This window comes from Taudactylus pleione, unplaced genomic scaffold (assembly GCF_031769625.1).
Source record: "Taudactylus pleione unplaced genomic scaffold, aTauple2 ptg000082l, whole genome shotgun sequence".
NCBI classification, from domain to species: domain Eukaryota; kingdom Metazoa; phylum Chordata; class Amphibia; order Anura; family Myobatrachidae; genus Taudactylus; species Taudactylus pleione.
In genome coordinates, this window is record NW_028284484.1 from 9,854,400 (window position 1) to 9,866,858 (window position 12,459).

Consider the following 12,459-nt stretch of genomic DNA (forward strand, 5'->3'; position numbering starts at 1 on the left):
TGTAGCTGTAGAAGACTCAGTGATGGAGGCAGTAATGTAATATAATCAGTGTTATATAGTGTAGCTGTAGAAGACTCAGTGATGGAGGCAGTAATGTGTAATATATAATCAGTGTAATATAGTGTGAGCTGTAGCAGAAGTCAGACTCAGTGACGGGCGCAGTAATGTAATATAATCAGTGTAGCACACTACTGTAGCAGGGGAAGGCAGGCCCAGTGACGGCCGGGGGCAGGGCTCAGTACATGGGCGTGGAGGGAGCTATAAACCCCAGTGATGTCAGCCTGGCTGCTGCAGTACTTGTGTCTGTGGATTCGTCTTTGTCTGTGTGTGTGGATCTGGGACTAGTGTGTGCCGCAGTCATCATCAGAGAACGGTCCGGCGTCCCCTGATTGAAATAAAGAAAAACCATGAGCGCCTGTGGATTAAACACGCGTGGGGCTCTCGTGACCCTGTGCTGCTTGCAGCTCGTGGTAAGCTCTCTTGTTCGCTCCTTTGTTCTCTTCGGGACGTGGGTTCATTTCTTAGGCCACGTGAAGCTCACCACGTCCACGCCTGCCACGCTGCACGGCTGAGAGTGATTGTCAGCTCCTGCGACCAGGAGGTCCTGTAGCAGCCGGCTGCTGTCTGTAGTTATATTATTATAGCCATGTTGTTGCTGCAGGAATTTTACCAGGCCAGCTCCCTGCCATGGCCTCCTCGTACTGCTGCCCTTACTGTCCTCATAGACCCCTATTTCAGAATACCAAATATCAATATGTTCTGTGTTTTAGATGGATAGTCTTCGCTTATTTATCCTTCTAGCACTTTAAAAATAACTATTTAAATAAAATATTATTTGTATTCCTAATGTATCCTTTCTTTTTATATAATCTAGAATCCAATATCTACAGACTGCAGTAGGCTTGTTAGCTTCTTGTGTATCTAGCAGAACATTCTTATTGGTAGATCTTTTATATAGCACCAGTATATTCTATTGCGCTTTATAATACTATACGTATAACTTGCAGTGTATCATTTATATTACGTATACTTTATTTTTCTAGGTTTAGTAGAACATTGAGCCATTTGCCATTCTCTACTAATATACATTTTTTTTCCTATATGATAGATTTCATTCTGTCTGGCTGATGATGATTCTGACTGTGAAATACCAGGGTATGTATTTTTTGTTGTTGCAATTCTTGTGTTCCTTAATTACTTTTTAAAAAAAAAAAATGCATAATAATAATATTATTAATTGCACTTAATTGTTTATCAATATAATTATTATATATATATTTTTTTTTATTTTGTAGACATTGTTCCCAAAGCACTAACTGGGTCAACCTGTGGTATGTCTGGTGAGTATTTTAATTTGCTGCTTTCATGAAACATAGCTGCTGCTCGGCCTTTTTTTTTTTTTTGCATTGGAACGCTTTCCAAGACTGGGTTAATTTTGATAATCGCCATGTTCTTTACCCAGTGACTGAGTGTGTATTCCTGGTATTTGCACACTTTTGCCATCTGTATGTTGCTGAAAGCGGCTTCTCCACTGCACAGCTATGTAAAGGGTCCATGTTTTAGTTTTTTTCTTTTGACTTCAGCGGTATTAAAGGCTCTTACAGAAATAGACCTGACCATGTGTCCTGAAATCTGTGACAAGCTATCATGTAAAAATGACTCTTGCGTTTAATCACGTGGTGGAACCTCTGCCAGCATGCTTACAGAACCCATACTTGGTGTGTTACTTTGCTTTTGTACTGTGTCCCTGATTTATGCCACTGGCAGTAATGTTGATGATTATGAACATATCCTCCCTGTACCTTTTTAAAGTATAGCTGAACTATATAACCATACTCCTACTTTTTAATAAATATTCTGAAAGTTTGATGGATATCGTATACTATTTTTAGTAAGTTTGGGGAAAGGGCTTTGCTGAAATCGTATGTGGCCAATTACCAAAGACCATGAAACTGTTAACCACGTAGCTTTGTAACGTGTCCACTCTTATTTAGTTATGTAACTGACTTCAACTTTTTTTTTTTTTTTTCTTACACTCTATGAAGGACTTGCGTAGGGATCTCTTTTTGAAATTGTAGTAATAATAATACAAATATAAACCAAAACCTGGAGCTGATGTTTTGGATCATGCCACAAAATACACCATTCTATTCTAAATGAGGTACAGTACATCTAGCCTCACTTCTGCTGGTTTATTAACAGTAATCTTGGCCCAGTGCAGTGTGAAGATTTCTAACCAAGTATTAGGGTGAGGTTTAATCCTTTACTCATTAGTACATTCTTTTAATTCTAAGAATGTTCTTTCTGCATACACTGAGACTTTATTAATTTATTGTTTTGTATCCGGTGCTGACAAGTTCTGTTTGGAGATGTGTGCAAAGTTTTGTTGTTGTTGCTACAGTGGGAGAGGTGATTAACATGGCTGCATCCTTCCCCCTAGGATTCTGGCTGGGCATCCTGTATAAAAAAAGTCCTGAGTGTAGTATGATATCCAGGCCTGTGCTGTGCAGCTGTTGGTGCAGGTAGATCCAGGGGAAAATGGGATGTGGGGGGTGCTCAGTTTAGGAAGTTGGAAAGGTTAAAACTGTAGAGTTGAAGTTTTTGTACTGACATTACTGAGGATGTGATGTGTGGAAGTTGAACTGTAAGGTTGTGTCGAAATCCTTTTGTTCTGGGTTTTACAGAAATCTGCCATAGGAAATCCATGCTCCGATCACTGGAAAACAGGATTACAAAGAGATTAAATGAAGGCAAATTTATAATCTGATCTGAACCATTTAATGGTGCTTGATATATTAAAACTTAAGATGTGACATTGTGTTCTTGCTATGGGGCGTATGTATAATAATCGGGGAAACTGCTGCGATTATTAAGCCATCATATCACAAAGGGGATGCTATGTACAAAGGAGGAACACTCAGATGGCGGTTGCTGTAACCGTTGCCCCTGCGAGTTATATCTCTGGCACATTGTAGAAGTCCTTCACATATGTTAAAGACTTCTGTGAAAGCCGACACTATGCATGCGCACAGTGTCAGCTTTCGTCTCTGGCCAGAGGGAGATCTCTTGTAAGCCTCTATAGGCTTAACAGTTTATACCAACTGAAGATGGGGTAAACTACTGGTGCCAAACTCAAAAGGACTGCGATCTGCAGTTCTAAATGGCACTTTGCCGGTGATTTCTGTGAAATTTGTCAGCATTGTTTTTGGTACATAGCTACAATACATGAAACTTCAGTTTCTGCATAATTTTTACATAAATTTATGAAAAAAAGATTAATACATAGGCCCTAAAGCTGGCCATACACGCTACATTTATCGGGGCAATCCGCCCGATATCCGTGGATCTCCCCGATAATTGTAGCGTGTGTGTGCGGACGACCAAGAGTTAAATATTGCTCGGCCGGGCATGCCAGATTGTCCAGCATGCCAGTCCGATGCGATATTTAGAGGTAAACTGTCGGCTGCATCGGGCAGACCAACATTTCCTGTGTTCCTTTCCATGGAAGGAACAGGGAAATGTACTTCCCCAGGGGTGGAGCACAGATGTCGGGCAAATACACTGCGTAATCTCAGTGTATGCCGCGGACATCTGCTGCTGGCAGACTGCCGGCTAATATGTCTGACAGGAATTTTATCTGGACATGTATGCCCAGCTTAAGTGTTTATTCAGTATGACTTGATGTTCATTTTCACCTGCTTTTGTAGAAATTAAGTTAGGAGTCCATGGCCCTCATTCAGAGCCGTACGCTATTTGCGGTCGTTCGTTTAAAAACAAGGGGTGGCTATTCAAATGATCCGTACGCACATTGCAGTCTGTTCACACCTCTAAGTCTGAACGAGCGAGCAAAACATACGCTCGTTTATTTGTTAAAAACGCCCCCTGGCCGCACGCATCCTACGTCATGTCCGCTATTTATTAGATTAATCGAGTACATCGACCAGCGTATGAACTGCTCGCTATTCTTGTGGTTGGTGTTTGCTACCACAAATTTGCGTGCAGTTCTGGCTATAAAATAACCCAGTGACGTGGTCAATGACGCTGCTGTTTTAAATATACACACCCATAAAACGCCCGTTTTGACCTTTAAGCACGCCTGCGTTCGGATCTCCACTCCCCATTTTCAAGCACCTTCCCCTGTTACCACCCACATACGCCTCATTCTGTCACTCAAAATAGCAGGCACTCGCTATATAGCGTACAAAGGATTTTCGGCCGCACTGACTGGTTCGCGCATGCGTACTAAAAAGCGTACGCATGCGCAGATGTGCAAACATCGCTCGGAACGAGCGTACTGTTGTTAACGTGCGGCTCTGAATGAGGGCCCATATCTCCAGCTTACCTTTCTCTCCCGGAATGGCCCGCTGTACCTATACACTAGTATGGAGACAGAATTCAACAATATTTATGGAGCTTGACTGCGGGAGCATTCGCCATCTTCAGATGGCGTTTGCTCCCACTTGCAGCTCGCAACCTGCTACTTCACTATGGGAAGGAGTCCTGGGTTGCGAAGAGGGATACATTTTCCCCTGTCTGGCTCCTCCCACTGGATGTTGGGGCTCTTGTGTGCATGCATTACCTGTAGGGCACATGCACCCGCACTTGTCTCACTGCTCCTGAAGGAGCAGTGAAGCCGCTCGCAGAGACAGCTGATCCTAAAATCAGCAGTCTCCACACGGGAGCACTGATAAGTCGGTATGTTAATTATCAGAGTCAGATTATAACCATAATGAATAGACCCTGAAGTCCTTTAAAAATGTCAGGTTTAAAATGGATTTTAAGCAATATTTATTTTTATTACCATTTCTATAGGAAGTTCTGTATATTCATTGCTTTCTGTATTGTTGCTATGTACTAATGGCCAAATGCAGAGAAATTCTCAAAACTCCTGGAAAAGGCTAATTAGCCCTGTAGACTGCAGTTATCATTATTCACGATGGGGAGTACAGTCTAACACAGAGGTTCCCAAACTCTGCCAATACAGTCCATGCTTTAAATATATCCATGCTTGACCACAGGTGAATTAATTAGTACCTCAATCAATTTGACTTAACCATCTGGACTTGAGATGAATATCCTTAAAACCTGGACTGTAATGGTGGAGTTTGAGAACTTCTGGTTTAACCCCTATGTACTGAAATCTTTTTAAGAGTAATGTTTCTCTACCGCCTCCTTCTGACTCCCAAATCTGTTACTGTGTGCATGCGCAGTTCCAGATTAGACGGAGTAGTCTGTCACAAATGTGAGACTACTCAAATATGCTGGGGATGTTTCTCGCAGGGACAGTGGCTATCGTTTTCCCTGCCAGTTAGTACATACAAGGGGAAATTGTGTTAAAACAAAGTTCCTTGCAATACGTACTTTACAATTATTATTATATAGGCCCCTTAGTATTGAATCTATTTTTGGTATTCTGTTTAGTAACGAGAACAGGGATTACCAACTCCAGCTTTCAGGGAACCCTAACAGTGGGTTCCCTCAATTTCACAATTGAAATAATTCACTCCTATCTTCTTAAATGTATCGGCCAATAATGGATACGCCTGTGCACGAACTGAGAGATCTGTAAAACATGCAATGCAAAAATGGCCACACATCTGAAGATTCTTTCCAACCAGCCAGATTTTCATTTCAACCAGCCAAACAACCATCTGCTCCCAAATGCCAAAAAAACTAAAACTGCTAAACCGGTTTGATTTAATTTGTCTGAACGGCCAACTTTTTTGAATGACCATATTCATCTGGTTTCTGGTGTTTCAGAGCAAACTGCTGATTATAATTTGCTCCCATGCATTACCAAATTTAATTCCAGCTAGCCAAATGGCTGTTTAGAAATATGATCTTTAGGTGTCTGGCCAGCTTTAGGAGTCCCAGAAGGCTGGAGTTTGGGAAACACTGACCTAGATTATTCCTGGAACATCACTGGTGCTGTACTATTCGGTTGTGTGTGTTTTTTTTTTATTTTTTTTTATTTTTTTTAAGGGCCTTAGTGCTATTGCTTCTTATTCTGTGAGTTTTGTTGCACAATTGATTGTGGCACTCCTAATCTGAGTTTCTTGGCTCAGCCAAATGGTACTCCAGTGCCAAGAATTAATTAAGGCTGATTCACTGACTTCTTATTCTCTGCTGTTGTAACTGTATTATACCTTGATAAAAGCTGCCAGTGGAGCATTATATATCGGTTTCTATAAACTAGATCACTTTCTCCCCAGGCTGATCTTGATCACCATATTTCTGCTCTTGCTCTGTGGCACCACCGCCAGCTGCATAAAGTTTTGTTGCAAAAAGAAAAAGCCACCTGTGCAAACTCTGCCGAACCATCCTTATGAAGTGACTGTGATCGCTATAGATAATGACAGCACCATTCACAGCACCGTTACCTGTAAGTAATTGTATCAAGACAATGGAAGATAAAAAAAAATAGCCTGCTGACAGCTGGAGGTTTATAATGCACCTGTCTCCTACAAACTGCATAATTTCATGAGAATGCAGCTCTTAATAAGCTAGGGGCTGTTAACATCACTGAGGCATGAGGTCCTTATGCCTTAATGATGTCCCTTCTGTTTTGACAGGGTTCAGGCCACAAAAATGGTTGCATACATTGTGGCGTACACTTTCATCAATGTGTTTGATTAATTTGGGTCATGAATCACTATTTTTTTTATTTATTTATTTTTTTTTGTAGTCCATGTTGCATCCAGGTTTCCTATGTGTGAGTTCATCTGTTTGTTTCAGAGTTCATTATTTAACTAGTATTTAATTTTAGCTTCCCAGGCTCTGCGATGGTTCCACAATAATGCCAATGACATTCTATGTCAGACACAGGCAGAGATAAAACATACTGTGGTAATAGGGCCACTACTATCATAAGGTTTAGGAAGAGAAACTACAGCGCTAAGTCACCTTAACATTCTTGTCTGTTTAAACAGACCAGTATTGCTTTGTTTTTGCATGAGAAAAATGCACTATGGGGAAGAAGTCTGCTTTTGCTTCCCTGGTCACAATCTTCATGTATATGTGGTGTTTATTGTCTATACTACTCCATGTTTCCATTGTCACTTGTAGTAACAAAACCACATTTTATACTTTTTCAAGTTTGGACGAGTGCCGCCTGGTCTATTGTCTTTACTTATGTCTATTTTTTTTTTTGGGGACTTGTGTACTTTATGGACTCATTGCAGAGAGAACCCAAGTGTCCTGCATTATTATAATTATTATATAATAATATTCACGGTAATGTCTAAATTCCCTTCACGGAGAGGACCCTGACGTCATCAGCCAGCGTCATTCCCTACCATCCAAGTGGGCATAGAGGGACTAACATTGTGGCGAGCCCACAGCATGCCCTCGAGGGGACCACTTTCCTCTTTAGGTGGGGACAACTTTACGCACATAAGTACCGTTTAAAACATTCATTGGGTTCTCCTCTTTCCATTCCTCCCTTTTTTTTTTTGTTTTGTTTAATAGATAATTTGCTTTATTCTTCAGGGATAACTAGTGCCCAAAGTGGAATTTCCAGATGAATCATGGAAGCAAAAATAAACTTTTCAATGTCTCCCCAATGTTCTACAGCAGCTTTGTTATAGTATTAGCTCCCAAATCGTGGCATATGTAGCCACTCGTTGGGGAGCTTTTAGTTAAGCACACGGTACTACGTTGTGCAGGTGCGTAGCTGTTAATCGTGGGAATAAAACCCAATTCTACTGTCTGGATAAAATACATAGTGTTGGCAGTTAATTGAATGTACAGTGGGAGATGTACTAAGCCTTGAAAAGAGAAAGTGGAGAGCGAGAAAGTAACTGCCATTTTGCAAACACGACATGTAAACTGATTGCTATGAGCTAATTGGTTGATAGTTTATCTCTGTCCAAGACTTTGTACATCTCCCCCCACATTCTTCAGCTTAGTAATGCACCACCTTGTGGAAAGAAAATGTACTTCTTGAAATGGAGGTTCTGCTTGTGCTCTAAATGAATGTAGTGTATACTGTAAAACAGGTCTCTCAAAAGCTTTTCTTTTTAATGTATTTTCATGAAACACTCTAACTTTTTTTTTTTTTCCCAATATTTGCAGCGTACAGCTCTGTGCAGTATCCTCATATGTTTGCCTTTGGCGATGTTGACAGAAGCACAATGTCTCCACCAGCTTACAGCCTTTATGCTCTAGAGCTCCCCCCAGCATACGAAGAAGCCATAAAGATGTCTAAGCCCAACACTGAAGTTGGTGCCTCTGTGTCTGGCCCAAAACTAGATGATATCACTGAACATGAGGGACCTGAAGAGGAGGCCGATCAGCAGCTCAGCCAGCAAGCCTCATCGAATGACACTGAATCGCCACCTCAGTATGAAGAAACTGACGTTACCCAGAGCACTGTCCAGTAATGACTAACTTTAGACCATATGCTTGCTCCTCCCGGGCTTGGCATGGAGTATTGAAGGATCATGTTCTGCTGCAGTTGCCAGGGGATGAGATCCCACCTTATCTGTAGTTCTGTGACCTACATATAAGGCTTGAACTTTCTCAGTGATGTGGCCTTCTGCTCTCTTCTCAAGCCAGTATCATGTGAACAGAATATTAATACCCCATGTTTGCTCAGTACAGACCCGCTGTCTCCTGTCTGCAAGTTGAAGCTCTGATAATGACTGTTTGTTAGATAAAGTGCTAGTTTCTTATCAGGAAACTGGGCTAGTATGAATACCTAAAGCTGGGTACGCACTATATGATTGTGTACGCAGCGATGCGACCCACGATCCCAGGGCTGACATATCAGGCGGTACGCACACACTGAGCGATCCGGTGCCCGAGGTGCCGGCCCCCGCTGCATGGGATCGTCTGCTGCATCGCCTGATCTTCCTGCATGTTCAAAAATCAGGCGATGAGGCTGAATACCCCAATGGGAGCGCACACTACACAATGTAGTTCATATACATATTGATTTGTCATTTCGATGAGGCGGTATTGTCCAAATCTGTACCAATATCATGTAGGGGGTCTTTAGTCTTTTATTTTGCTGTTAAGGAATAATTCACAGCATCTTGCATAGATTTCTCCAGTGAGTTGGGTTCAAAGCAATGCCATATCTGCTTTAGGTGCTCCAATTTCTTGTGCCGAAAACCAATTCTTCACTAATAGAGTACAAATTATCACTGAATTTTTTTTTTTTTTTTTGTCCTGAACATACAATCCGCTTGCAAATCTTTTACTCCCCACCCGTTCCAAACCAGTCACCTTGGGCACTGTGACGCGTATTTAATAGAAGCAAATATCCTTATACCTAAACTATTTCTGGCCTTGCCTATGTTTTGTTATCTCCATGTTTTTGGAGTTTTGTATCTGGCTGTTTTTAATTCCCAATATTCTCTGTAGCTTCATAACTTACAGCTGTCTGTCACTTACATTTTTATTTTTAGTCTTGTTTACTCCTATTCAGATGTTAACAAGGTAATTTTATAATAGTCTTGTCGGTTTTGGCATGTCTGTCAAGGACCCTATATTTTGCTGGAATATAATTTTCTGTACAAGCAAGTCCTGTTCATAAGGAACAATACACGAACTCTGTAGCATGACCTTATAACCTTTTCTACCAGTTTGTGCCAACTCCTTGACATTCCACTTTGCCATGGGATTGAGGTTCCTAACAATCTTTGTCATCCTTCCTTCTTGCAGAAGGATTTTAATTTTCTAGCAAATTGCTGGAGCGAGGAAACTCGTTGCTACGTAACGGAATTCACTTATGTACATACGTCCAAATCATTCTGTTATCAAGAACTGTCACTGTAAATTAAATTATATTTTTCCTTTTTCTGTATAGTAATTTAGACTTAAAGTATAACTCGCAAAATGTATGTATAACTGTGTAAAAAAAAATATATATTTTTTTCCTTTTAAACTAACCTCTTCATGAAGTCAAAAACAAATAAAATTCCTAATTGCTCAACAGGGTGTTTCTTCCTGTAATGGGATGGTTTGATGCACCTGGTTTGGTGCTAGTACCTACTCTGTTGCAACTTAAGAGGCGTGTAGACAAAAAAACGTGGCCTATATCTGATTTCAGTTTGAAATATTACAACAAGAATATGGCTGATACAAGTGTATCCTGGTAGGGATGGCTGCTTTTAAAACCAAGCCTATGATGTGGATGATGCAGTAATATACATAAGGGCGACTATTATTTAGTAACATGCATGCCTTGGGTGTGTAATTCATGCTGACTTGCTTGTAACTTTAAAATTGGAGCCTCTATTTAGTTGTGCAACATTAAACTGGCCATGCAATCGCCAATATTGCTCTAATTAGCATTCTGTGGCAGTGACCTAATCAAAATAAATTTGATCTCTTTTGGGTGGTAATCTGGTTGGAAAGGAGGGCCTTTGGTGCTCTTATGGGCAATCAGCCATCAAAACTGAAGCTGCCTACTTGGATATGGCTGAAGTGCAGTATTGCCACTTGTGTCCAGATTATCCACGTGTGACCACTAGAAACTGAACCACTCACTGTGTGTTGGTATAGTGTGTGTGTGTGTGTGTGTGTCCTCCACAAAGCTTCAGAGCCAGAAGTCACTTGTCATCAAAAGGGAGCGGGTAGGGTATGTTTATGATGCTACTGCATGCTTAGTTGTAATGAAAGCTACAGTTTCTAGGCAAACCTACAAGTTATAGTACATATGCTCAGCCTGAGATCATTGCAGTCTTCTAGTGTATGTTCCTTATTACAATCTAGGGATTTTCTTTTCTAAAATTGTCTACTGTATACACAATCCTCTGCAGAATGTTAAGGGTTACAAAACATGTAGTACAGAAAATGCCCACTGGTAAGAATCTCTGCTTTATTTTGCACACACAAAGTGATACTTTTAAATCCCGTACAATGTCTCCTTTTTGCTTGGCCTGAGAAGAGTCAAGTGCCAATGAGGGACATAAAAGTAACACATATTTTTTTTTTTTTTTTAGTTCTAAATTTCCTGCACACATTGCCATGGATGGAACTTCATGTTTCACAACCCTAATTAATGACTCAAGTTTATAGCTCACAGGTTCAATAAAGGATCACTTGCTTTAGTCTTCATTGACTATTGAAAAGCTGTAGATTTTAAGGAATGGTTTTCTTTTGTATATAGGTATTATTCGAGCCTAATTAAAGCCGCCCCTAAGATGCTGGGGTCGGGGCATTGGTGATATGATGGATTTCTCTGATTTGCTGACAGTGACCAAAATATGATCGTGATCAGCAAACCGTGTTTTTTTTTTGTTTGTTTTTTTTACCACATGAACTTCAGATTTCTCAGACTGATTGGCGGCTGATCGGTGCATCTGTCTGGGGAAATGGGCACCTGATGTATTAGGCCCTTAAGCGTTGGATTTGCCTTTAATGACCAAACTGGGGGTTCACAAGTTGAACACCTGGAATAACTAACACATTTTGATTTCAAATTACTTTGACTATATAGGCATATTTACAATTAGCCGTGTTTTCCACAAACATTAACGCTGGTCAACTTAATGCACATTGTACATGCTGAAAATACTGTGCAATATGCTTGTTATTCAATTAGATAATGGCACCTCGCGGGGTTCTCGGCAATGTTGTATGCTAGTTAGTGCATCCACTGATCAGTCCACGAAAAGGTGGGGAAATCACACTAAACCGCCGAACATTGGGCACAAGATTGCAGGGTAGTATAGAAAATTTAGTGGACACGAGCAAAGTGTTTGAATTCTGTAAAAGGTGTCAAATGGCTGATTTTTGCATATTTTTCATTAAAAGTGGAAAAATGATAGGAAGTCAATGGTTTTCAACAAATTAAAGGTGTTGCCTCATTTTAGGATACAATTAAATGCATTATATAGTGATTTTATGACAGTTTGAAAAATATTGGCAAAAAAAATGTAACTCTCATCTGCAAGTTCAAAAACTAATTTCCCATCTAGCGAACACTTTCACTCAGTGCTGTGAGTCCGTCAGCAAGGGCCCATCCAGGGGGGGACCCTATCAGTGTGATCGCTCCTGCCCAAAGGCAGAGCTGCAGAGGAGACTGCTGCTCAGGGACCGCTGCCTCCACTACACCGCAGCGTGTGCTGGGCTGTAAAGACACAGGCTGCTGACAGGAGGGAGAGCGGGAAGAGTGACCTGAAGCGGGCTCCTGCAGGGCCCCTCCATCAAGCCTAGGTAATCAGTATCCGCTCCCCCCACCCTCAGTGCCCCTGCACTCAGATAGGACCTTGGTCAGGAATTGGAACACATGACTTCAGGTCTGTGAGGCAGTAATGCTAACTACTGCATGTTCTTTGGAAATGTGCATTAATCCAATTGTATAGCTCTATTTATGTTTCATAAGAGGGTGATAAAAAAAAAAAAGAGACCTAAAGAAGTATAACAATTTTCCACCAACAGCGTATCCACCTGTCATGCTGCGGGTTGTAGTCTCTGTCCTTTTACACAGAGCAACAAAAACACAATGTT

At 41.0% G+C, this 12,459-nt stretch overlaps 1 protein-coding gene across 1 annotated transcript; it reads left to right on the forward strand.

Annotated features, from left to right (window-relative positions):
* Positions 1 to 262: 262 nt before the first annotated feature.
* Positions 263 to 9,937, forward strand: TMEM52 (transmembrane protein 52). The gene is made up of 5 exons (XM_088468241.1): positions 263 to 470; positions 1,109 to 1,155; positions 1,296 to 1,340; positions 6,213 to 6,382; positions 8,074 to 9,937. Exons 1-5 carry the CDS (start codon positions 408 to 410, stop codon positions 8,379 to 8,381), a joined length of 633 nt encoding a protein of 210 aa, XP_088324367.1. The 5' UTR covers positions 263 to 407; the 3' UTR covers positions 8,382 to 9,937.
* Positions 9,938 to 12,459: the final 2,522 nt, after the last annotated feature.

Coding starts and splice junctions, on each gene's coding strand:
- TMEM52 (XM_088468241.1), top strand. CDS start 408: ATGAGCGCCTGTGGATTAAACACGCGTGGGGCTCTCGTGACCCTGTGC. Junction 1,156..1,295: donor TCTGACTGTGAAATACCAGG/GTATGTATTTTT, acceptor TTTATTTTGTAG/ACATTGTTCCCAAAGCACTA. Junction 1,341..6,212: donor GTCAACCTGTGGTATGTCTG/GTGAGTATTTTA, acceptor CTTTCTCCCCAG/GCTGATCTTGATCACCATAT.